Source organism: Zalophus californianus, chromosome 12, assembly GCF_009762305.2.
Source record: "Zalophus californianus isolate mZalCal1 chromosome 12, mZalCal1.pri.v2, whole genome shotgun sequence".
Taxonomy (NCBI): Eukaryota; Metazoa; Chordata; class Mammalia; order Carnivora; family Otariidae; genus Zalophus; species Zalophus californianus.
The window spans coordinates 24,581,143-24,608,856 of NC_045606.1; the positions used below are offsets into that span (position 1 = coordinate 24,581,143).

At 34.6% G+C, this 27,714-nt stretch overlaps 1 protein-coding gene across 3 annotated transcripts in view; it reads right to left on the reverse strand.

Annotated features, from left to right (window-relative positions):
• Positions 1-27,380, reverse strand: part of SEMA3C (semaphorin 3C) — a 179,233-nt gene extending 151,853 nt beyond the window's left edge. For 2 of the 3 annotated variants that reach the window (XM_027574510.2, XM_027574511.2), the window contains exons 1-2: positions 27,075-27,377; positions 24,918-25,058 (exon numbers count right to left, since the gene is read on the reverse strand). Coding sequence is in view for 1 of the 3 variants with exons in the window: in XM_027574509.2 (XP_027430310.2) it covers positions 24,918-25,044 (127 nt within the window). In the remaining 2 variants the exon portion in view is untranslated. Of the gene's footprint in view, positions 1-24,917; positions 25,059-27,074 lie in introns of all 3 variants that reach the window. The other variant, XM_027574509.2, reaches the window with a different exon arrangement.
• Positions 27,381-27,714: the final 334 nt, after the last annotated feature.

The following is a 27,714-nucleotide window of genomic DNA, read 5'->3' on the forward strand; positions in this document are numbered from 1 at the left end:
TTTCATTGTCCTCTTAGTAGAATGTTTACTGGAATTAACCCTTACATGATTTTTTAATAGTTTTTATCACAATTATTATGGAAGTTCTTTTGAAATGCAGAGGTTATGGATGCATGTTTCTACCAAATTTTTTTTTAAACAAAATTCACCTATTTCCCTAAAGAACATGCTTCCAAAGTAGAAGGATTTGGGCCCTCTCTGATACTGACTAAGTAGCACTTCATGAGCTGTGGAGGCAGATGACTTTAAATGCTTTCTTTTTTTTCTCTTTTTAGATACTAACCATAAACAGTAGGTGTAAAACATCAACAAATTTTTATTTGTTTTTGGTCCAAAAACTTTCCTAGTTCACAGTACTCAATTTATCTTTCATGATTATGTCTTTTTAAAGCCTGATTAGATCCACTCTTTCTCTTCTTCACGCTGCCTTTCTAATTTCTCCATATACCCTTTACATGGATAGGTAGAGAAGAGAGGGATGATGATATGGGAATGCCGTAGACAAGCAACAAATATACCCAAGTTCTATTTACTTGCCTAGTGGCCAAGACATGTAATCTCTTAGGCTTCAGCTGTAATATAAAAGGGCCAGATTAAATGACCTCTAGTTTTTCTTTCAGCAATATGATTCTAAATATAGGAAAGTGATGCATATTCTTTCTGGCTACCGGAATGCCACGTGGCATTTTACTACAATTAGACTGTTAGAAATGGGGCTGCAACATAAAACATGCCTCAATCACTAATGGCACCCAACCCAACCACCTGATTTCTTCCTAATTGATTTATTCTAGCCACCCACACCCCCGCCCACACACACTCACATACACACTCTCCATAAATCCACACTCTGAAAGTGCCATTTATTTTAGTTAAAACTTTTCCTAACCTAGTCTTTACTAATGGTGCTTAATCTCCATGTGGCTTAAAGTACAAACCAAGGAGTCTGTGTGTGGTGAGCATGTGGTTACGAACAAGAGGAAATCTGAATTTAAAGGGCAGAAAGCAATGGAAAATGGAAGCCTGCCGACTAACTCTGTTTTTCCAGCTGTTTCACTGGTAAAAGAAATTCTAATAAAACAGATAGTATTTCTTTATAGCCTCATTAGTTTTCCCTATGTAAACTGACAATGCAGGGCAGTGTTCCCTGAATCCAATGTTGAGATACAGTAATCTTTTAATTTTTAAAATATATTTCCTGATGATGCTTAACAAAGTGGCAAGGTATGGAAAATGTTAAATGAAAATCTGCAGAAATTCTAATCCTTGATAAATAAAACAAATTCAATTCCTAATATGCACATCAAATTATACAGTAGCACAGAGGGATTAGAATATTACAGAGATTTATAAGTTTAAACATAAAAGGGTCTCAGTAATATATGGAATCTATTAATTATCTAGGTAGAAACAATGATTACCTCAAAAACACACAGAGGAGAATGCTTCAAAAAATCTTTTTGGAAACATCCAAACAGTTACCTCATTTTCTAAAATATCTCTGTGATCTGCAAAAATCAAGATGATGATTCAATTTAGGGCTGTCTAAAACAAAGTTTATCCTACATAAATTAATTATGTCAACTGTTCTCATTTTTAAGGTTTTTTTCCACAATCCATCCTTAACACTGACTGACTGATCTTTAGGCTTAAGATACTACTATATGAATAAAGTGTGTAGGCACGCCCTAATTAATGTTTTTCATTATATTTTCTAAAATGCTATGAAATAAAAAGAGAAAATATGGAGACTACAGTAATGTAAATGTAAGATTTGTGTTTAGTTTTTCATATCAATCATACTCAGTATTCCCACACAATTTTTAGCATAATCACATTACAATTCATATTACTATATGATTTTTAAATTATCTTTTAAATAGCCCTACAACTACAAACATTAGATTTGTTTATTCTTCCATAATAACAATGCAACTGTAGAGAACTTGAAAATGTTTCAAACTACAATCAAATCAGCATCTAAAAGTGATTACTCAGGGTACCCACTGGTGTCATCATTTGTGTCAAATCAAAGTAACAGTAAAAGCTCTTGTCATCTAACCTTTAGTCATTCCAACTGTGGGAATTCTTCATTTTACTGTCTCCTGATGCTGTCAATTAACCAAGTCTCAATCATACACCTATTATCAAGAGCAGGTCCACCTCAAGTTACCTTCTGTAAAAGGGTCTACATTTAAAAAATAAAATAAATAAATAAAAGGATAAAAAGGGAAACAAAAAGTCATCTTAGCAGCCACCTAGATCAGCCTAATAATAGTGAACTAAACCTCAGCTCCAATAGTCAGACAGGCTCTCAAATGACCCTCGTTCAACCATAGGGGTTGTTCCTTCAGAAGTGGCTGTCGCAGGATTGTCTGCTGGGCCCTACTCTAGTCTTGCCATCTTGCAACTCGGCTAACCTACATCTTAGCTTCTCTTCCTTCTGTGCCAGCTTTTTTTAAATATTCTGCTTCTTCTTGAATCAACCTCCCAGTAAAGGAAAGCTGATGAGACTGTGTATGGCAGCGTGGTAGGCTCTTGGGAGCGCCACCCTGGGAGGGAGAGGGGAGGGAGAGAGTCACAGAGACCCCTGAGGACAGCATGGGGCTGGGGAAACTGTCCGGCAGCTTGTGTGGCCTGCCTGATCCAGTGGCCTACTGGTTCTGAAAGTTAGCAATTCTGGTCACTTCTTCTCCCCCTAATTTTCTTCAAGTAATTATTAGAAAAATAAGGATCTAAAATGAATGAGAATGACAAAATTATTCATTCTTGTCTCCTGGACTGTGGGGCAGTGTATGGGGTTGTAGGGCAGTGACCAGAAATATTAAATTGGGAAATTTCCATTAAAACAAAGAACAGAAAGTCCATTAAAACTCAATATTCTTTTCTTTTGCTCCTTGTGGGGTAAGTAGATCCCTGGAGGGAAGAAATGTCTTCTTTTAAGGTTGGGGACCGTAGGAGATGACTAGCAGTAAAAGGGCTGCTTGGTGAAGACCACAGTCTTCAGAACTGTGGTCAATTCTGGCCTCAATTTGAAGGGAAGGATAAATGAAAACAAGAGAAGGTGTGCATGGCAGGGCACAGAGACGGAAAAGAGTGCTCAGAGGTGCAGAAGAGGAAAGAGTGAGAGTCAGGAACTTGAAGAGCGGAAAGGTAGCCAGCTGAGGAAAGCTGCTGGAATACAGTCTGAAGCTGTTTAACTGAGTGGAAGATTGGATACGGGGGAAAACAAAGAATTGAATGGAAATTCAGTCAAAGAAGATTAAGGAGAAGGTTGAATTTACAGTTTAAAGACTAAGGCTATGGTGATGGGTACTAATGAGGGCACGTTCTGCGTGGAGCACTGGGTGTTACGCGCAAACAATGAATCATGGAACACTACATCAAAAACTAACGATGTAATGTATGGTGGTTAACATAACATAATAAAAAAAATAAAGATTAAGGCTACTGTGTTACTTGGTTTAACTACAACTTTTAAATTAATTTTCTTTTTAATTTGCTATTCAGTACCTTTATTAATTGATAGAACAGTCAGATAGTATAGAACAATGGGTCATAACCATGTTGAGTGAATACACAGTAAAAATTTCTAAACTCTTTATGAACTTGGAAATATTTTTTTCTTTGTACTTACCTCTTGATGTAATTGTCAATAAGAATTGACACAAAGAATAACAAGAGAGAATTTAGATGTAGTTTATGGAGACCATATCCAGAAGATTTGTTTTTTCTAAATAATTTCCCAGATTTAAAAAATGAAAAGTATATGAACCCAAGGACTCAATCTGAAACAATTCTTATTAAAGATGAGTAACATTGAGCTCAGTGTATAATAATAGAAACAAAGAGATAGATATGTATCATAATAATAAAACAAGAATTATTATACTAATAGTATATATATGCTTCGGGCAATGTTTTGTCAATATTTAGCAAAATATGGGCAGAACCAAATCACATCAGTCCTGCAGCTCACAGTACTTGGGAATCAGACTTCCATAATAACACTGTGTTGAGTATCAGAATACTTAACGTAAGATCCCTCTTTCCTTAAATAAATACGTACGAACCTAGGATATCTGACACTAGATCTTCAATGAAATGATTGAATAAAAAGTTTTATGAACTTTTTTTAGGCACAAAATAACAGGCTATATGATCACATCACTAATCACAGCCTAACCAAACCTTCTCTAACTTCTGCTGATTTTAGTGCCTTGATAAATTCTATCCCAAAGTCTGTCAACATAGCCTATGTTATTGTATGGACAGTTTGTGTCTTCATGCAAACCTCAATATATGCTCACATACCTACATATTTATGAAAAAAGAAGTGCTGTTTTTGATTCCATTCACTAAACTTTCTTACACGCTCTTTCACAACTTACTTTCTCATAACTAATATTTTCATAAGGACAAAAGTAAATGTATTATTCTGTTCAATTTGGTTCTATTCATGTTCAATATCATGAACATGGTGTATATTTTTTTTAGAAAGATACGATATAAACCTTGTTTTGTTATTTTTATTTCCTTTTTTTCTAATTACATATCCTTGAAAGAGTTCTATTTTTTTCTCTTTTATGCCCTAATGCCACCAAAGAGACAGCATTCTTCTATGACCTCTTGCTTTAACCATAAATGAGTTTTTATCCGTCATTGTGCCCAACTCTAGACCAAGAGTAGAAAACTTCATGCTGGCAAGGTTTAGACAGGTGAATATAAATGAAAGGAAACCAGGCTAGAAGGGGACAGCCCTACTCAGTCCCCCATCTATCCTTCCTAGATCCTCTGACTTCTCAAGAGCAATGAGAAATACACACCATCAACAAAAATCTGAGTCTTAAATGTTAGCAGCTAATTCATTTTTAAATATTATGGCGCCAAGAACATTCTTTTTTAGGCCAGTGACCCACAAGTTTTCCACCTCTAGAATGATGTTTCTTAATATACACAGACAATATATTTCTTAAGGGCATGGAGTGTATCCTAGTCATCTTGTAATTCCCTTGGCTTTATGCAAAATCATAAAAATAACATCTAACATTTAGTGTATTTTTACTGTGTCATGTCTTGCTAAATGTTTTACATACATTACCACATTTAATATTCATGATGAAAGTATTAGGTAAGAACTAATTTATCCTTACTTTATAGCCTAGTAAATGAAGTCCAGGGAAGTTGAGGGAATTGCCATGAGTTACATGGCTCCTAACTGGTGGAGAAATATTTCAAACCCAGGCACTGTGCTCCTAAGCCTGACCTATTTGCCTTAGCTATAGAGTGTACAAAATAGAAACGGTTGTTCCATTTTGGTTTAAACGAAGCAAAGGTAATCGTGAGGAGGGCCTATTCACAATTGTCCTGTGAATCGTCCATTAAATTTAAGTAAATAAAATCCTTCTACATAACAAGTGAGTGCATAAAATATAGTTCTTCCATGACTAGTTCATTGCACTGTCCTATAAATTCTCCATCACGTTTTTCCTCTTTACTACTGAGATAGCACAGACCCAAGAATGAAATATGGAAAAATGGATAATTTGTATTTTAGTATGTGTTCCCTGGAAGAGAAGATGTTGGATATATTACCTAAGTGGCTTAAAAATAAGCTGGGAAATGCTGAGCTATAACACCTCATTTTGTACACTGCACTAAACAATCTGGTGTAATTGGGTGGGGGAAATGAGTCACAGTTTTGCCTGTTAAAGAGGGTGGTACAAGGAATTACTGCACTTCATTTTAGTGGATGAACTCCAGAAATATATTAGGAACCTGAATATTATTTTAAAAGTCAAGCAATTTTTCCATTTGTCATGTTAGAATTAAATGATGACTTGAGTTTTATCAATGATACTCTCAAACAAATACATGATAAGGGAAATATTCCTTTGACTCATGACACTAAAATTAACCAATGTGGCTAATTTAGTATTTTACAAAAGTATTTTCCATTTGTGAAATTTGCATTTTGATACACTGAGTTGCAGTCATAAAGTTTATGAAGCCAGATATTGGTATTTTATTCCTGGAAATATTTTAAGCCTTTATTAGTTATTTGTCAGTTCTTCATTTACTTTGTTTGTTTATATACTTCCCAAGACTTGCTACCAAGTCCTAAATAATAGGAGCACACCACATCTAATCATTTCTTTTAAAGGCAAAATATATATCTTTCCATTAAAGATCAGTCAATAAAGTTATAAATGGAAGCTTAGGAAAAAAAAAATCTTAGTTTGATGTGACTGGAATCCTAAAAACACACAATGTCCTAGAACACCGTTTGCTGTTTCACTCAATAACTAGCTAATTTTCTTCTCCTTCATGAACTGCATCCAATGAGCAAACTGTGTTTTCCAGAATTTGCCCATTTTATGTATACTATGCACTTCAAGGTGTTAAACTTCTATCTTCCACAAAAACAGTTTTTTCCCCTCTAATGAAAGACATCATATTGGTACATTGAAACATACACCATAAAGCTCTTGAGAATGGCCAAGTTTTTAATTCATGTTGTTTTAATATAACCAAGTAAATATGACATTATCCTTTATAGTCAATACTGACTCTTCAAAGGCTCCAAGCACTCGGTTTTGTGTTCTGTTTACTCACCTGCTTACAACATCGCTTTGTTTATTTCTCTCGCATTACCCTTACACAGGGTATTTTACTCCAGAAATCTGATTTGTAAGTATACAGGTTTCATTAACTAATAAAAGCCATGTCTTTTCTGCCCACATAACAATAATAGGATGACACTGCTAAGCTCAGAGACCTAAACCAAGGTAATTCTCTAAGAAGAAGGTTAAAAGCATATTAAGAAAGGTCTCTCTGAATCACTGGCCCTTTGTGATCCTGGAACTCAGAGCCAGACAAAGTTTGATTCACTATTTTTGTGCTTTTTAACCTACTCCTGCTCCCCTCCAGTACTCTACATTGCTAGTGCAAATATAATTCATTTGTTCTTTGATTTTCAAGTATTTATTAAGCATCTATTATGCATCATGGTATTGAAGAGGCTGGAAAAGAAGGATACAGGAAAAAAGAACAGAACCTGTTCCCACTGCATAGGTGACATACTTTTTTTTTTTTCTTGAGACGAAACCTTCCCTATGTTATGTCTACCCCCACTCTCCCTACCTCTACCACTACTATCTGTAAGCTCTTCACCTTCTGGAGGGTCTGTTATCCCACAATCAGACACAAAGTACATACAAATGAAATTGTCTAGGAAAGAGTATCAATTGCACAAACTTTTATTTAATTTTCTTAGCAGCAGACTCGGACCAGTGATGTAACGTAAATCAAGACCTAGCTTAGGTTGTCAAGAACCTCACTGAGATGTCCCCACATTTCAAAATATAAAGGAAATAAAAATAGAACATAATTTTCTAGGTCGTGGCTTTGAAATGGATCTTCACATTTCACATAGAAGTTAAGTGAAGGGTATCTGTTCACTCTTAATGGGTTGTCAACACTCAAGCTGCATTATGGCTACAGTAATGACGATTTCTCTGGCATTGAAAATCCTAATTGCTGAGTAAAGGAGCTAAAATTTACTGTTTAGCGCTATCCTGGACACCATTAGAGCAATAGGTTGAATACAGCTCTTTCATTGTTAAAAATTCCTCCGAGATTTCATGTTCTCTCACAGAAAGTGAAATTTAGGGATTTGGGGACAGTAATTCCTAACATGACTGAAGACTGGAATCGCCTGGAGTATCTTAAAAATACTATGCCTCATTCCTAGATATACTGACATAATTGCTCTGGGTGTAGTCTGGGCATCAGGATTTTAAAGCTCCCAGATGACTCTAATGTGTAGACAATGTTGAGAATCACTGTTCTGAGGTCTTAGGTTTAACCCAAGCCATCATTCCCAAAACTCAGAATTATTGATTTTTTTTTTCCCCCTGGCTTAATTTCTTCTGTCTTGTAGCCTTATGATGAAGTAGTGGCAAACTGGGGATGAGAATGAAAGCTCAGAGAATGACCTCTGGTATGGAATTCATTTTGGGGCATGGAAGATGTTTCTGAAGACCTAATCATTTTGAACCTCGGGTCTGGCTCCTTCATGCCTTTGCTCTATCCCTCAAATATGGCTGAGAATGTGGGGGACAGGGAGGAGAGGGAGGGAAGGAGAGAAGGAGAGAGAGCACAGAGAGCGTGCACACATGAGTTGGAGAGTAAGCAAACAAGAGATTTGGAAATCTAGAAACGGAGAGGATAAAACCAGTTCCCCATCGCTACCACCACTATATACAGTTTAGGATTTTCAATGCAGGGTATTTAAAGACAATTTGGCAAACTGGAGTCAAGTTGTTAGTCAATTGATCAGTCAGCAATGATAATGATTCTGCATAGTTACAGACACTGCTGGGAATTTGGAGCTCAATAAAACAAAACAAAAGAAAACCCAGCAAAAGTGCTTTCCCTCAGAGGCTTGGGGACCTTTCCTCAAGTGCAAATGCCTCTTCTTTGGCATTCCAACTGAACTCCCCTCTCAATCTAGTTTATAACCATGATAAAAATTCTAAACCCTGTTAGCAGAATGATTAATGCCTACAATGGGTTTAAAGCCAATAAATATCTAAACCAATTTAAGGTAATGTTTTTATTTCAAAACTGACCTCTTCTATGAGTTGTTTGTGCCTCTTTTATGGCCTGGTGCACCTGGTATAATAGTTCTTTATGTAGTTGGCATATCCTGCTGACTAGAACAGGTGGTCACCAAGGACAGGATTCATGCCATCCTTCTTTTTGTACTGAAAGAGGTAGCACACAACATCGCACAAGGTGGGCACTCTAAAATATTCCTGGAATTCAATGCAGTTCTTTGGGTCTTTTTTTTTTTTTAATTTAAATGATGTATTAATGGAATCTATCTCAAGTAGGGAGGATAAATGGGGAACAAAGGAATAAGAAACAGATGGACACAACATCGTTTATAAAAAGCCTAAAAGCTTTTTCTCATATTGACCCTTAATTTGCCAACAATCAATTCTAACCAGATTTCCCAGCTTTCACTTTAAAGTGAACAAAATCTGTACTGTTGGCAATTAATAAAGATACTTGTATACCTCAAAAGAGATCTAAGCTATTGAAGGACCTCATCAAATTTATCTTTAGTTATAAAAAAAAAATCCAATATTTTTTTTGCCCAAAAGCAATTTTAGAAAACGTTTTAAAACTCTATTTTAGTATCAAAAATTTATTGTAAAAATTGGAAACCAAAGATGGTTATTTGTTTTAAAGATCATTTCACCTAAGTGCTGAGGACACTGAACTTCATTTCCAAAGCATAAATAAATGAAACACCTTAACTCTAGGCCACCTTTAACTCCGTTCCTGCTACACATTCCATCAGCACCTGGGCTTTGAAGCTTTCACCATTTTGTGAATAATTTCAGGTTAACTTTGACAATCTTTTTCTCACTTCAATTAAGGAAGAAGAAAAACCAAAGAGGGGACGTGAGGAAAACAAACACAAGGTGATAAACTGCTGGATGAGTGTATTTTACACTTTAAATTTCTAAGGTAATATCTGAAATTTCTATACATAACTGTGCATGTATAGGAAAGTGTCAAATACATATCAGAAAAGTAGACAGATATGAGATGAACTAAACCAATGCAGATGATCATACAAGATTCTATAAAGGCAAACTGCTGAAAATAAATAAATTATAAGAGACATAGCTATTACAGGCATAAATGGGGAGAGAAGCAATCCTTTCCTTTCACCTGAAATGAGCATATTTTATTAATACACATATAAGTGCTCTTTCTTCTTCAACAAAATATAGCCTATTGAATGTTCTTTTCCTCCTGTAATAGAAAATTGTTTACACCACTATTGTTGATACAATTAAACGAATAACCAAAATATATAACACTGGCATAAAGATCTCTTTGCTTATCCTACTTTAGATATGAAAATAAAAAACATACAACTGCATACAACATATGCATTATAAGATCCTCCAGAAAAAAAAAAAAGATGCATAATTAGATTTTCACACAAAGGTTTTACAACTCCAGTCATATTAGCAGGTTTTGAGTACTAATGGAAAATGGAATTGGTGCAATTATGTTGAACAGTGGCAGGAAGCATGCTTTTAAGAGAATCAGCTTAAAGAAAAAAAATTCCAGTTGCATGTGCATTAAAGCTGTCAAGACGTTAAGCTAAAGATCTTCTCTCTGTGCCAGCTAAACCCCTGCCCGATTCCAGGAAGTAACTTTCTGAAGCCATGCCAAGCCCTGTGCTTGAAAATAACATCTTAATTGATTTCTTCTAATAAAATTCAAAATGTTCCTTTTGGTGATGACAATACACTCATTGTTTTATTCCGGCTTAATGTTCTGGTCTCTTGGAATGTTGTGAGTATTACTGTTCAGGGAAGAAAAAAAAATAGCTCATGAGTCTGAATTTATGTAGCAACAATCTAGCTGGATGGACCAGCAAAAGTTGGAAGCTTTTGATGCAAGAAAGAGGGCTTCTATTTAAACCCAGATTTGTATATGATACCAATGAGACTCCAATTTCTTCCCACTGTTTGCGTCATTATTACTAATAAGAGTTACGTGTAAAAACAGAGCTAGGTTGATAATGTTTAGAGAATGTTTAAGGCTCTTACTGGCAACTGACCCAAAATAAATTATCCAATAAGTCCAATAAGTTATGAGGTTTTGTTTTTGCTTGAATTATAACAACTAGTGTGTATTTAAGAGGCTGGAAAGTTATAAAAAGAGCTCCAAAATATTCAGTGCATCATATTATCAGAATTTCTACATGCCTGGTTATCATTCTTAAATTTCTTTATTGAAAGTTTTTCAAGCCAGTGTATTGAATGATTTGTATACCTAGAAACATTACTCTAATTTCATAAAGAAATTCAATACAAATGTTATTTAGTTTATACAAGTCCATTTTATAATCACTTTGGTGCTATTCACTTTTCATTAAACAAAAGGTCCCTGTGTTAAGAATGGCAGTTCTTTTGGAATTGTGTTTTTACATGTAATGGTCTCTAACACTTGAGAGAACGGTGGCCACACATACCCCCTTCTACCTGAGCCAAATAAGGAAGGTCAGTAATATCAGGGTACTGGACTCCCTTTACTCTCGGTTTCTAATTTTGTTAGTACAGTCAAAATCTTCAGACTTGTGTCCACTATCAAATTTCAGTAATGAATGAAGCACCAGCTTGGTGCACCTCACACAGTTTGTACAAAATGATGTCTGTTTATAGACGAGAAGAGGTCTTTTCTAATCTAAATTTTCTGAAATGAAGATTTTAGAAAACAAAGCACATAAAGAAAGATTATGTTTCATATGCTATAACTGGAAATCTGCTAACTCCTTGGCAATTCATGCTAACTATAGTAACACGAGCAACTTGGGCTGCAAGACTTCACTGGCTGTAAAAGCAGCAAGTGTAGGGAACAAATTTAGGTATTTGCGGTGTCTTCCCATACGATTTGCCCCATTCATTCCCTTTAGGTTCCTGTTCCTGTTATCTTTAGTAACAATGGATTACCTCCTTCTGGCAGGTTCAGCAAGTCCCTTTGTTCTCACCATTACTAACCATCAGTGATGGGAAGGAGGCAAGGCTCAAAGACAGAAGTTACTAGAGTTTCTTGCTCTGCACCTCAGCTCACTTGCACTGAGCTGTTACTCTATGTACATCTGGGTTGCAGTAATATGTTAAGAACTAAAGGGTTTGCCAAGCTAATCACCCAATTACTATATGAATATAAATTTGCGGTATTTGAAACTTGAACATAAGAAAACATAAATAATACATTAAAAACGATACCAGGAATGCAAGAGCTTTTCTTCTAACTTTTCAATTTTTGTTTTGTGCATTTACAAGACAGTATACACTCAGGAAAGACCTAATCGGTAGTGAAACACAACAGATCTTTACTCACAGGGTATGTGTACGCATGTATGTGTGTGTATATAGATAGTACATTTATTTTTACTCAGACATACATCCCCTCTCCATAACTGATTGTATCTTTAGGAAGTGAAACACCATGATAAAGAAATAAGATGTTTTTCATGAAGAATTTAGCAACTGCTTCTTTAGTGCTATTACTCCTGCAGAGAATCAAGGTGTTTTGTTTTGTTTTGTTTTGTTTTGTTTTGATGAGATCAGCAGTCTGACCCTCCTCCTAGAGGAACAGCAATTATCTGTTGCAAAATTATATTGCTTTGACTCCTTTGGTCTATCAAGTCCATAGAAACTAGAGACTTGACACTAGCCATTACATTATATAGAAGATTAAATACGAACAATCTGATATTCAAACTCTGGCACCTGCTCATTGAAAAATCGTTTCAGTGAGGTAGCAAATTAGGAATTAATTAGGTAGAATATTTCACACTTTTTAATCAAGAATCTTAAATGCTGGCAAGTGCTAAAATTGAGAAAGGCAAGAATATTAGGCATTTGCACTGACATCACTTCAAACTAGGACATAAGATTACTTTAATGATTGTTTTCCTTCTAAGGTAATACATAAATGGAAAGAGTAGAATACTCTATTCTAGGGGTTGACAAAGAGGAAAATGGTATCCTGGTGTACACAGCACAACAATCAAAACTCCTGACTATGGGAGTTGTAATTGGGGAAAGGCAATATGTTTATTAATTTAACATGAATTAGACACAAATAAAAATATGAATTTTTGATATTTATGTATAGCCTCATTCTTTCCAAAGAGAATTCAGAAACATTTCTAATATAGTGTTAAGTATATTTAAATTTTGACATAATAATCCACAAATTATTGCTAACAAAAAAAAAAAGTAGTTAACTGAAAATTTAGGGACTTAAAGGTACCATGTTACACATACTTTGGGTAGCAAATCACATGAGGCAAATCTGTTAAAATTCCTATTAACGGCTTGGTATTTCTGAAGATTTTACAATATACATTTGCAGAATTCTCTACAAGCACAGCTATAATTGATATTTCTCTTCTTATACCATTTCCTCTAGTCGTGCCTCTGCCACCATCGGGCTGGAGGTCCTTACCCTCTCTGGGCCTTCATGCCTAACTACTTCATAGGCATTCTGTAACAAATGACATAACAAGTGGAAATCTCCAAAAAGTGAAAAGCACTCTGCAACAGTAACATTTCACAACTGAGTTCTCAAAGGCAGTTAATTCCCACTGAATAAGGAGGGAAGGTTGAAGTGATCGTTTTGGAGAAGCATGCACCTTGGAAATGTAGGATGAACTCTCCATCTTTTGCATCTCAGCACATTGTTTCAGGGAGAGCACTGCCCTAAAATAGCACACTGTGGCTCAGCACTCAGCTCTGCCTTTTATGTGCCCTTCTTGCCAACTCATACTCTGTGGCAGAAAATGTCTAACTTTTCTGTTCCTTGCTTTTAAATTTGTTTTCATTAACAATGGTGATCCTCAGGGACATATAAATGAAAGTGCAGAAGGCCAAAGAGTGCTGGAAATTGCCCAAAGCTTACAGTTCTCTTTCTCAATGCTTTTATTTTTGACAGTAATGGAACTAAAACCAAAATGATAGTTTTTTATATCTTATCATATAAAAGATATTTAGGAAACGGAAAAATTGAGCATCTCAGTGCTCTCTTTAGTGGAGGCTGCAATGGTATCCATAAAAAAGAACGTTTGCATCATTTTTTTAAGAGAAAATGTAGGCTCTATTGAACTTATGAAGACACTACTCTGATAAATTTGCACGGTCAGCTGAAGGGAATGAATAATAAATTTCCCTATAGTTATCCTTTGTCTGAGCTCAGACTTGCTCCCATAGCCACAAAGGGAGACCTTACCTACCGCAATGAAAGAAGCATGTGCCACAGGAGTAATTCCCTCATCCTCACCTTGATGAATCCAAAACTGAAGGGATAATTAGGGATGGTACAGAGAATGAATTTTATTTCCTCTATTTTCAGGAAGGAATGATATTCTAAGAGAAAAAGCAGAAGTCTATTGTGACACCTTTAACATGATAAAGTTAGTTTCATTGTGATTTTGTGAGTCTTAAAACTAATTCTAGCATCATCTACCAAAGTGGCTCTGGCTCTGGAGTCTGACTGATGTGTTCTTTTTTTGTGTATGTGTGTGTCCTTTTCCATCCCTGTGACCTCAGGCAAGTTACTTTCTTGGATTCTCCATTTTATGAGGATAAAAATAGTGCCTAATTCACAGTGTTGTTTACAGAATTAAAAATAATGCCTGGCACAGAGGCAATATTAATGTTAGTGATTATTATAATAAATACAAATAAATTATCAAAAGTATTTTGGAAAAACAGAAGGCAAAGTAGCATACATCTACAAAGAATGGAAAAATGCATATCTTTAGTCCTAGGTATATTCTTCAAAATCAAAATTGCAAAGAAAGCTATGTAACATACATTTTTAATCTACATATGTGAATAACATAATATTGGATCAACATGTGAACAAATTTAAAATAAGCTATTTAAAGCAATCTACAGATTCAATGTAATCCCTTATCAAGTACCAATAGTATTTTTCACAGAACTAGAACAAATAATCCTAAAATTTGTATGGAACCACAAAAGACCCTGAATAACCAGAGAAGTCTTGAAAAGGAAGAACAAAACTGAAGGTATCACAATCTAGATTTCAAAACAGACAGTATGGTACTGGCACAAAAACAGACACGTAAATCAATGGAACAGGACAGAGAGTATAGAAATACACCCATACTTACAGCGCCAAATAATCTGCGCAAAGGAAGCAAGACTATACAATGGGGAAAAGACAGTATCTTCAATAAATGGTGTTGGGAAAACTAGACAGTCACATGCAAAAGAATGACATTGGACCACTATCTTATACCATATACAAAAATAAACTCAAAATGGATTAAGGACTAGATGTGAGACCTGAAACCATAAAATTCCTAGAGGAAACCATGGGCAGTAATCTCCTGGACATCAATTTTAACAATATTTTTCTGGATCTTTCTCCTGAGGCAGGGGAAACAAAAGCAAAAATAAACAAGGAGGGCCATATCAAACTCAAAATCTTTTGCACAATGAAGGAAACCATCAACAAAATGGAAAGGCAATCTACTGAGTAGGAGAATATGTTTGCGGATGACATATCCAATAAGACCTTAATATCCAAAATATATAAAGAACTCATATAACTCAACACCAAAAAAAAAAAAAAAATCCAATAAAAAATGAGCAGAGGACCTGGATAGACATTTCTCCAAAGACATACAGATGGCCAACAGACACACGAAAAGATGCTCAACATTACTTAATCATCACAGAAATACAAACCAAAATCACAATGAGCCATTACCTTATACCAGTCAGAATGGCTAGTATCAGAAAGACAAGAAATAACAGCTGTTGGCAAGAATGTGGAGAAGGGAAACCTCATGCACTGCTGCTGGAATTGTAATTGGCACAGCCACTAGGGAAGACAGTATGGAGGGTCATCAAAAAATTAAAAATAGAAATACCATATGACCCAGGAATTCCACTTCTCGATATGTAGCCAAAGAGAACAAAAACACTAATTCGAAAAGATACATGCACCCCTATGTTTCTTGCAACATTATTTGCAATAGCCAAAATATGGAAGCTACCTAAGTGTCCATCAATAAATGAAAGGATAAAGAAGATGTCGTATAGACATACACATATGCAAACATACAAACACACAAGAGAATATTACTTAGCTATAAAAAGGAATGAAATCTTACCATTTGCAACATGAATAGACTTAGAGGGCATTATGTTAAGTCAAATAAGTCAGAAAAGACAAATACCATATTATTTCACTTACACATGCAATCTATAAAACAAAATAAATGATCAAACAAACAAAAAACAGACTCATGAATACAGAGAACTGGTGACTGCCAGAGAGGAGGAAGGTGGGGGGGGTGAGCAAAACAGATGAAGGAAAAAAGGATGTAAAAGGAAACACCACAAAGAAAAATAGGAAATAATTCTATAATGAATTGAGGTAATGAACCCTGTTGGATTAAGAAAGCAAAATATGTAGGAATTAGATGCCCACCACACTAAAATTATTCACAGAATCGTGATTATATATAAAAATAAAGATTCTCACTTTATTGAAATATTTATAGATAAAATGATATGATGCCTGGGAACTGCAGCAGAATAAGAGGTACAAAAGTTTGTAAGAGGTACAAACTTCTAGTGATAAAATAAACAGAATAAGAGGTACAAAAGTTTGTAAGAGGTACAAACTTCTAGTTATAAAATAAACAAGTTACAGAGATGAAAAGTACAGCATAGGGAGTATAATATATTTATTATACTGTAATTACGTTTTATGGTGACAAATGGTGACTACATTTATCATGGTGAGCAATGAGTAACATATAGGATTATTGAATCACTATGTTGTACACCTGAAGTTAATATTGTGTATCAATTATACTTCAATAACATTAATTAGTTAAGCAATCTAGCATTACTTGAGCTATCTTCATTCAACAGAGAGTTCGATCGTAATTGTTTACACATATCTATCGATAATCATGGAATAGGACACACTTTTTTAGGAATTGCTTTGGTCAGATGACTGAATAAACATAGCACAAAAGCTCACTCTTTTAATTTCATATCACTGGAGCATCCTGTCTTTGTAGTTGCAGGAACCTTGTACCTTTAGAAACGGCTTAACATCACAGCATCATCTTTTGGCAACAGAACTAAGCTTATTGGAATCTGACAAAACTCACGGCGGGTAAGAATTACTTTTTCATGACAAGAAAATAAGAGTTTTCAACTTTTTTCTAAAAATCTGTAAAAGAACACATCATTGTAATGTATTTCTATCCTAATACTTCTCAAGGGAGATTCTTTGCACTACTTAAAACTTCCCTAATTCAAGGCCATGAAAGAGATTTCATTTTATTTTGACTACTAGAATCCTATACCAATATACATTACAGGGAAAAACAGACATACAAAATTTCTTAGCAATTTCTTCTCATCTTCTGTCCTCATTGTATTTATAACAGTTTTAACTTGCTCTTTATATCACAAATTTAGTGCTACTCTACTTAAAACTTTATGATTTAGGCGATGTCCCACTCACAATTCATCAATCCCCTCCTGATTTCAAAAACACTCTCACAGGGGAAAGAATGCAGAGTTTCTCACTCACAGCAGCATTTCTTGTTGAGTTTGATTTTATTAAACATGCAGGTGTTATTAAAGATGTTTAACTGACATTTAAATGAAACTATCAGAAGGGGAATTAAAACAAAGAGCATTAACACAAGTTTTCCCAAGAACTAAATATTTCAGAAAATTCAGTACAACCAGAATGAGCATTCTCCAAGATTAATGGAGATATCAAGAACAATTGGCTTTATTTTTATCTCTTGGGCAACCATAAGACAAACTGTTTTCAACAAATGTGCCTTGTAATGTTAATGCTACCAGAGTTCATAAAGAGACAATTTATTATTTTGAGTTTATTGTCCAACAACAATTCATCAGCTTTCGGGTTTAGCTCACTAGTTCACAGGGGTCCTTCTATTTGTTGTTTAATTAAGCTTCTTGTCAAATGAGGCAGATATTAAAAGATAAAAGATGTTTTGTAAAATTCTATCATCTTTCATTTATATACTATTGATGACCTGGAGTCTTTGACAATTTTATTAATGAAAATTGAGCACTGAAAGAAGGCAAAAAAGAATCACAAAGTAAATCACTGAAAGAACTGATAATCCTATGCAAGTTTAGTCTCTACACTTCATATACTTGTTTCCCAATAGCACTCAAGCTGAAATTTTTATGTTTTTAAGCCAGTGCTATGCACATGTAAATGTAAAAGTCAACCCTGAGTCGGAAAACTGGCAAATATAAGCTAAGGAAAAGTGTATCCAAATAGCAGAAATTTTTATAAAGTTTTAATCTTTTAATTGTCATTTTCCTTTCGAGTTTAAGGCAATTAGTCACAGGCTTCAGTGGAGTGGGGGCCAGTTTAGTAGTAGGGACTCTTTACTGTTCTAGTGAACACAAGCAAAGAATTAATAACAATCACAAATAAAAGGCTTTCCTGCCATGCATCTAAGTATCGGTGAATTTATTTTTGAGTTTTCAGAGCTTTGTAAGTGCTTTATATAGTTCCATGGCCACCTTGAAAACTTATGAGTTTTGAGCCAAAGGAAAATTTGAAGTAGAGCCAGACTGCTGCCTGTTCAGTAAAATGATATTCAGGCTTTTTGAAGTCTATGAGATATCGAGTGCACCCTACTTCTTTATTTTATTTTATTTTGTTTTGTTTTGTTGTGTGTGTGTGTGTGTGTGTGTGTGTGTGTGTGTGTGTGTGTCCCAGGCTTCTTTATTTAAGAGAAAAGTGATGAGGGATGTGGGGACATCCCACCTCTTTATTTCAGGATATTTTGTTTCTAGATCTAAAAACATGCAAATATAAATGATAATCCAATATTTACCAGGATTACTTAAAAAAAAACAAAACGATATCTTAGAGGTTTGTGCTGGAGAGATAAAATATGTACATGGCTGAATTATTGCCTTTATGGTAACAGACAGAGGTGGAACTACTGTGTAATTTTGGACAACTTAACTCCTGAATGGCAGCTGATATCCAATCTTAAACATAAGCAAGCAAGGAATTTTGCTATTTCAGTAACTTAATAACACTCATTAGCTCATGTAAGATCAACTGGTTCAATAAATAAGTCTCAATTAAAATATTGACTTTAGGATCTATTAATTTCTGTACACAAAATGTATTCCAAAGACCAAATATTCCTGAATAAATTTCAATGTACTCATCAAAGGAAAAGGGGGAAAAAATCTAATATACTATTTAATAGCCATTACTTTAGGAGTATTCACATGACCTATATTTGGTATTTATATGGATATATTTATATTTGTATTTTATTTTATGGGTATATTTATACAGATATATTTCATATCATCGTACAGAAGTGGATGAGAAATTATCCTACATGCCCTCCACATTCCTGAGGTTTTATGGTACTCTTAAACGTCCCAAGAGTGGCAAATAGTTGTCTACAATTTCAAGCCATGAACTATGCCATGATAATCATAAGAAGTTAACTAAGCAGGTAGGGTTCTTATTAAGGTTATCATGAAAAATTGGACTTTTAAAAAATAGAATCTTAAAAAAATAATGCAGTTGTGCATTACTTTAAAAGTCTAGACATATCTAGACATGCTAAGGCAACATCCTTGACAGGTCACCAGTAAAGACACTGTGGAAGGATGTGTATGTATGAGGTCTCTTCCCTTTAATATAGAAAATTAGGCTTCCAATCAAAACACACAAAAAACTCTCTGGAAGAAAACATCTAAAATTTATAGAGATGAAATGTCTTTTAGGGAAGAAAACAGATAAAGAGATTTGAGAATTAACTGGAAAGAGTAAATATAAAAGTTGAATTCCCAGACTACTTTGAATCTCTAGTGTATAATGTGGGAAAAAGTTTGGAAGTAGATAGAAAATATTTGACCATCAGCTATGTACCAGGATATGAGTATAAAGCTATCTGTGCAAAAATTAACAAAAATTCTTCTCTCATGGTATTTGTATCTTAATGCTATGATGAAGAAATTTTGCATTCTACCTAGTAACTATCATTGTTTTAAATTAACCAAGATTCGGGGCGCCTGGGTGGCTCAGTTGGTTAAGCGACTGCCTTCGGCTCAGGTCATGATCCTGGAGTCCCATGATCGAGTCCCACATTGGGCTCCCTGCTCAGCAGGGAGTTTGCTTCTCCCTCTGACCCTCTTCCCTCTCGTGCTCTCTATCTCTCATTCTCTCTCTCTCAAATAAATAAATAAAAAATCTCTAAAAAAAAATTAACCAAGATTCACTGAAGCACTGTTGTAGTGTACTAAGGCTCTATCAGTTGGGGAGGTATAGTGGTTAAGAAGGATCAAAATGTATATTAATTCAACATTTATTGAACAATAACAAATGGCAGTCTCTACACTAAGTGGAGTGGAAGTAATTATGGTACAAAAGAAGACCATAATTTTACCCTAAAAGAATTTATAAATACTAACTCTAATACAAGTCTTTGTGTATTTTAATAAGATGCACACTATATACTACACAACACATTTTACAAACTTAATTCATTTCATTTTCAAAACAGTTCTATGTGTTATTCCCATTTTACAGATGATAAAATTCTGCATTAGGAAGATTAGGTAACTACCCCAATGTAGCATCCCTAGAAAGTAGCAGGCAACTATGATTTAAAACCACCTCCGTATGACTTCAAAATCCATGAATTTTTAAAAATTGTTTGTTTAGTTTTGTTCTTTCCCTTGCCCAAATCCTTCCTACAAAATGTTTTTGAAAGCACTGAAAGGAATTATTGTAGAAGACTTCCTCAAAGGAGATGATACTATAAAGCAAAACTAAGTTTAAACATCAAATGTAATAAGAGGTCTTAGAGTTAAGTTAGCCTCCAAATTTTTTAACTGGTTGGGAGAACTGAGGCCCTAACAAAGTTTCAGGGTTAATTAGCAAGGGACCAAAGTTTGAAAATCCTGATAATCCATGTAAATGCTGTTCTCATGACACTACACTGCCAATCAAATGTTTACACTTTCATAAACATCAAAAATATATGTTTAAACATATTTCCTAATATTTTAATAAAAACTTCCCAGAGGGCATTAGAATCATGACAAACATTTTTCCCACTTAATTATAACTAAAGTTTTGTTGGTATTTTTCATTATACAAAAAGATAGAAATCTTACATACAGACAAAAATACATTTTAGAACTCTAATTATTACAGGGATAATCAGAGATATGTCAGTAACTAATAACAGAAATCAAAAACATGAAGTAAAACCTGATAGACCTCTTTGAAAAGAGAAATAGGCAAATCCATAATTATAGACGGAGAGTTCAATTTCTTCTGTCAGTAATTGAAAGAACAAGTAGAGAGAAAATCAGTAAGGATATAGAAAACATTGCAAATCATCAACTGATTGACTCTAACTGGCATTAATAGAACAGTCCATGTGACAAAAGCAGAATATACATTAATTTCTATATAGGCTATAGTAAGTGCCATAAAATGAGTTTTAATAGTTTTTAGAGAACCTGAAGCATATTATGTATGTTCTTTGACAACAAGAGACTGAAACAAAGACCTACAACAGAAAGATAAATAAAAGATACACAAATATCTTCAAATTACACAACATATTTCTAAATAACTTGTGATTAAAAGAAAAAATAAGGGGAGCAATTAGAAGACATTTTGAACTGATTGAAAATCAGAACACATTTTATCAAAATATGTGGAGCACGGCTACATACTATTTCAAGGGAAATTTGTAGCATAACTGGTTATATTAGAAAAAAAGTTCTCAAATCAGTGACCTATGTTTCCATGTTAAGAATTTCCAAAAAGAAGAGCAAATTAAACACAAAGCAAGAAGAAATAAGACAATTTCATTTTAGAGCATATACCAAAGAAATATTAAACAGAATAATAATAATAATAATAATAATAATAAAAACAACAAAACCAAAAGCTGATTATTTTAACAGATCAATAAAAAGGAAAAAACTGATCTCTGCATGGAACATAAAGGAAGTAGACACAAATTATCAATTTCATAAATGAAGTAAAGAACATTACTACAGATCCTACAGACATAGTGAGGCTAGTAAGGTAATATTATAGACAACCTCATGCCAATAAATTGAGTATCTTAGATTCATAATCTGAATTACTAAGTGAAAAAGTAATCTTATTATAAGAATATACCTCATTTTAAAACAGAAACAATACTTAACACATTTAACTCAGAATCACATTTTATATCTTCTAAAATACAGACAATATTTCCATTCTTCTCAAGCTCAAAAACTTTTTGTAAAATGACATGCAACTGATACCTTTTATAAAATTGTACAGTATTTATTCCTGGCTTTGTAAAATACTACATTCTAAAATCCCTACTGGATAAAGGCAAAATCATTTCAACAATGCTTTCCCTCTATATTAACAAGCAAAACAAATTTGTCTGTTGTACATAAGTAGCCTTGACTTTCTTTATGACCCTTATAGATTCTAAAGATTTTCTGAGGAAAAAAATACAATGACAATAATGCTATGATATGTGAATCTGTCAAACTACTGGATTTTTTTTCAGTAAACATTCAACTTAATCAAAAAGTCTTTGTATGAACTTTATATTTATTTGGAAAGCTACTTGGCATAAAATTAGAATGATAACAATACAAAATGTAGTATCTAATAGGAATCACAGTTCTTTAACCTGCAAGATTTAGCTTGTACAAATGTAACTAATTAATAACATCTGAAGTACATTCTCCCATAGGACACATGACCATCTGGTTGACCTTGCACTAGATCAATAGGGGAGGCAAATCTGTAAATCATTGTTTCCCAAATGTTATCACTCCATCATTCCACCACAAAAAGGAGGGATAAAACTTGGATGGGAAAAGAGATCTCTTATTTCACACATTTTTAAATTGACTTTGATTGTTAACTAGACTGTAAGACAAGACTGAGGGGATTCTTCTGAAGTCCCATCCAGAAAGAGACTGGCAGAAGACCAAGTAATAGTGAAGGAAAAGAATTCAAGACAAAAGAGTCAGGAGGCAAGGTAATTATGAGAGAATATAAAGATGCAAATGACTTCTGTATGATGTAACCTGATATTATTTGAATTTCCTCAGAATCATTTTCCATCTCATAAGTTTTGGCTGAAAAATAGTGATAGAAATTTTGAAATAAATGAAAGTATATATCATACATATTTTAATTAATATATATTAATATATGTGTCAACCCTGTACAAAGTTCTATATTTTAATGTCAAGACTAAATAATTTTGGAAGAAATGTAGTTACTTCTTCATTGTGATACACAGAAAAGTCATCATAAAATCAATGAGAAACTTTAAATAAATTCGGGAAAGGCATCTGAAACAAATATACTGTTACATCTCTTAAGAAAATGACTATGCACTAATGGTTAAAAATTTATACATTTTAACAATTATTTTTGTCCAAGGTATTTTTTCTATGATACTATGCCTAAAATATAGTTCACTGTAGAAATTTTTTTATTAATTTAGAAATTATGGAATTTCATTATTTGTTCTCCCTGTTGATATATCTCTTTAAAACAAATTAAGTGATATTCTACCTGATTATTTCCTAGAAAGAATAAAATACTATAGAACTCTCAGATCAATAGCTTATCTTATGCTATATTCTACATATGTTATAAATTAAGGTAAGTCTTATCCTGCAAGAATCTGTTTTGAGTTTGAGAGCATTAGACATGGAGTATTTTAAAAAGCCCATCATAACTTCTAGTCACTCTATACATAGCAGTTACTGTCCCACTTAGTACTGAAGTTTGGTTTTAAAAATTTATACTACTTAATTTCCTCTATAAAAGATAAACTGTAAAGTCTTCGAATAATGGACTTGATGGATTATCTCTAGTGACACACTTGTTTTTAATATTTACACATTTTGAGTTAAGTTTGGGTTAAAAAAAGTTTGGTTAGTTTTGATGTACCAAAACAGGTTTAGATAACTAATCTATGAGACCACTCCATCTTCCTATATATATTGAGAGAAATATAGAAAAGAGGAGACAAATTGTACTACTACCTAATGCCTTTATTTTTCATTTCATTAGATACTTCCTAGTTCTCAACTTGAAAGAAAAGGTGTAAGTAGACTACAAGATGTTACAGTAATTAAAAAAAAAGACACTTCCAAGGGTCTGTTTTTTCCTTTCTTTACAACTTAACTGAACAGCCATGGGTTTTAAGGGAGAATACCTGGATTAGAAGCTAAGGAAGCAATTAGAAGTTCACACACTTTATGTTCTATTTAAATAAAGCTCTTTCAGTGCTTATGATAACCTTGGGGAAAGCCCTTGGTGACTTAAGGAGGAAAGGAAAAAAAAAGATATCCATTTGACTGGTAAGTGTCAGTCATCCTGCTGTTAGAAATTCAAGATAATAAAGCGTTTCAAAGACATTCTGCTATAGAAAGTTCTGAGAGTATACTGTTTCTCAAGTAAAATGAAAATATGCTCAATGATACTAAGGTTTATGCAAAAAGTAAGTTGAAAGAAGTAATAAAAATACAAATAACCCTGATTGGCAAGATGATCTTCTTGATCCATTTCTTATTCTTATCCAATTAGCATGGATTGACCAAAGTCATCCATCTGTAAGTTGTTTGAACCATCTACATTAAAGCTCATGCATACATTTTGCAAACCATCCTCAGAGGGTCTTACACCTTTTACGTTTGTGCAAATTTGAAATCACATCCATTTTCCTAAGCTTCTGAAGATAATATTTGTACACAACAGCAATCAAAAATATATTTCCAACTATTCTTTTCAATTAATTAGGAGATTTTGCCAATCTCAGGAACTCCTTTTGGACATGGAAGAAGCACCATTAGAACAACATATGGAGAAACCAGTTTGGAGGCTAAGACCAAAATGTATTAAGAAAAATTTTAAGTAATTAAACCTTCACAGACTTCTCTGCTGATGAGGATTAGCATATAGAGGGTGCTTCTCAAACACCAGGTGCCTAGTAAGAAGATACTTCAAAATGGGCAGATTATACTTCAAGCATTTTCGTAAACAAATGCAATAGAAGGCTTTTGTCTATGAACCAATAATTTAAAATAGCCATGCCATAAAAAAAAACAGTCCAGTAAATATTTTCAACATTAATCAATAGTTGGTAATATTTTACTATCTTTATTATTAATGCTTGGATCCGGATGTGAAATTTTAAAGAAGACTTCAAATGACATTTTCCCCAGAGTATTTATCAACTTTCTTACCATCAAATGTTAAATAAACTCTTGCTTGGGGCTGGGACGATCCTTTTACACAGATAGAACAAACAAATACTCCAACCAACACGAAAATTGCCCGGAATGCCATTTCTTCAGATTTGTAAGTTAACATCCAAGGGAAAGTACCTTTAAAAGAGAGGTAACAAGTTTGTTATATTTCATTAAACATTTTAGAAGCACACCCACACACATACACACAGATACACACAAAACTAGCAATCTAGACAAAGCACCTTATTCACAAAAGACTTATCTGAACTTTTACAGTCATGCAAACAGTAGGAGGTGCTCTGACTTTGTTTCTTAGATGTGAAAATTTGGATTTGATTCATTTGTGTCTGTGATTTCTTTGCGAAAAAAGAAACTGTTTGTTCTTTCAGCAAATAATGCTAATATTAAAGCAGAACAAAGCATCCAGGAAAAAGGTATTGGTTCCCAAAGGAAAACCCAATATTTAAACTTGATCTTCTAACAATCACATAACATTGAAAAGACTTGAGAATGGTTATCAATATGTATTAGTGGATGAAAACTTATCTTTTTACCATAAATATAGTAGTAGCAGGAAAATGCCACATGAACTTTCATGTGCACTCACTCACATCCTCATTAGCTCTTTTGAAGTAATCATCTCTGAAATGGGGTTTCTACACATAAATATGTGTGCTCAATCCCTGACCACTGAAATCACTCAAATTAGTTATCTGCCAATTTATACAGATGACCATGCAGCTGTTAAACGATGCAGATGAGGTAACCATGGACTAGTGCCAAATTCAAACCAATGACTTAGTGGTGAACAATCCAGTGAACCATGTATCCCTCAATGCATATTTAAAATAAATCAACCAGAAAGCAGGCTGTCAAAATTCCAAAAGATAAATCAGAGAGAAAAGCATTGCCTTTTGAAACTGTAGCTATAACATCGATACATGCTATTAACTAATGTCTGAATATCAAGGAAGATCAGGTAGTGGGTAACTAGAGATTACAGTAGCTCTAGTGGCCACAATATGCAAAATAAACCCAGGACCATGAAAGAAATCATATTGTTTTGAGTCTGATGTAATTATACAATAAAATGACAGAGTTTAATCTAGAAACTTATTTTTACCGGTTACAACAATGCTAATGTTCACTATTATATGTCTTTTAAGAATCTTAACATTTTTTATTCAATAAAGAAATGCCACGAAAAAATTGAAAAGACTGCTTCATGAATACAGAAGAAAAAGTACAGTTAAACTGAACATGCCACTTTAAACAATTTAAACATTTTAAACAGTTGATTTCCTAGGTGGTAATATGGTATGAGACATAGAAACAAAACTGTTTGCCTCTTTTACCACACAGATGGAGGAAACCCTAGAGATGTTTGTGTTGGTAATTTTCAAGCGAAACAGTTTCTTCCTGCTTCCACAACCTCTTCACCTTGTCATCCCTAAATTACCTTAGAAGAAAATTGATTTTATGGGGTAACTTTCCCTTAGTAATTTGCTCCCTGGTTTTATTGACTTTATAGTTAAAAAAAAAAAAGGCTATAAATATGACTAATCTTTGTCTCTTTATTAAGCAGGCAGATAATATTTACACATTTTTACATATTGCTATTATTAGCATTTTATCTGGTATGTCTCACCAAAAGCAACATATGCTAAAAATTGCAAAGAATAATAGTGAAGATGAAATGACAGGTCAAATGAAGTGAGTATACAGAGCAATGTGGTTTCAAGCCTACCTAGAGATGAGAAGTGACGGAAAGCCAAGGAAGGGTCTTACACGTGCCCCCCCCCCCAGTATATTATAACTTCCCTTTAACTGAGACACTTAGACATGCTGCTTGTTTTCACTTCTACTAATGGAACACTAATAACACGTAAGAAAAGGAATCTTACGTCCTCTGGAGCAATCCTGCATTAGAAGGCAGTGAAATACTCAACTTTAAACTCTCCGCAGGTGTCATAACCTAAAGAAACAACTCAAGCAGGGCTCTCAGGAAGGGAAACACTTTCCTGACAAACTGCATGTGCTCTTAAGAAAATGTCCAGACTTGAGCACACCGATGTGTAAAAAGTCGACACAGAGAACCAAAAGTTGTATTTTGCTAAACTTGTAATGCCAAAAATAATGAATGCGGCTTACCGAGATGGGAAGAGATCAGCACGTAAAAGTCATCAGTTTGCTACCGGTGTGGCTCCGCGTGTCTCTCTAGTCTTTTTCCCAGAAGACCTTAATTTCTAGAGCGTCCCAGCGGTGAAATTCTTTCTTCCCGGTCCTCTGAGTTTCTTTGTAAAGGAATCCTCAGCGTCGCAGTGCCGCGGCACCCGGAGCCCTACCTACCCTGAGTCGCTCAATCAAGCACCTCGGAGTGAATGGAAAGTGGCCGGGCACCGGGGGCGAGCGCTCGGGTGTCCGATTACAGCGACGCAGCGCTCGGCTCGGGCTGCCGGGGCGCGCCGCCCAGCCAGCTCGCCTCACCCGCCCAGCACACCCGCCGCATCACCGCTGCCGCGAGGCCCCACCCAGAGCACGCCCGCGAGAGGGTGGCAGGGAGCCGCGAGGGCGGTCGGCGATCCGTCCGGCCGGCGGGCGGGGCCGACCCCAGGACACACTGCCCGGAGATGCAGGAATGCGCTGCTGCAGGCTAGAGAACCAGCTCGCTAACTCTGATCTTTTCGCGGTCCGCGGTGGAGTGAGCAACTCATAGGGTGCGCTCCAAGGATTTTGTTACCGGCAGCTCTTGGAAGGCATTCAGGATTTGCTTAGCCGTAAATATCAAAGT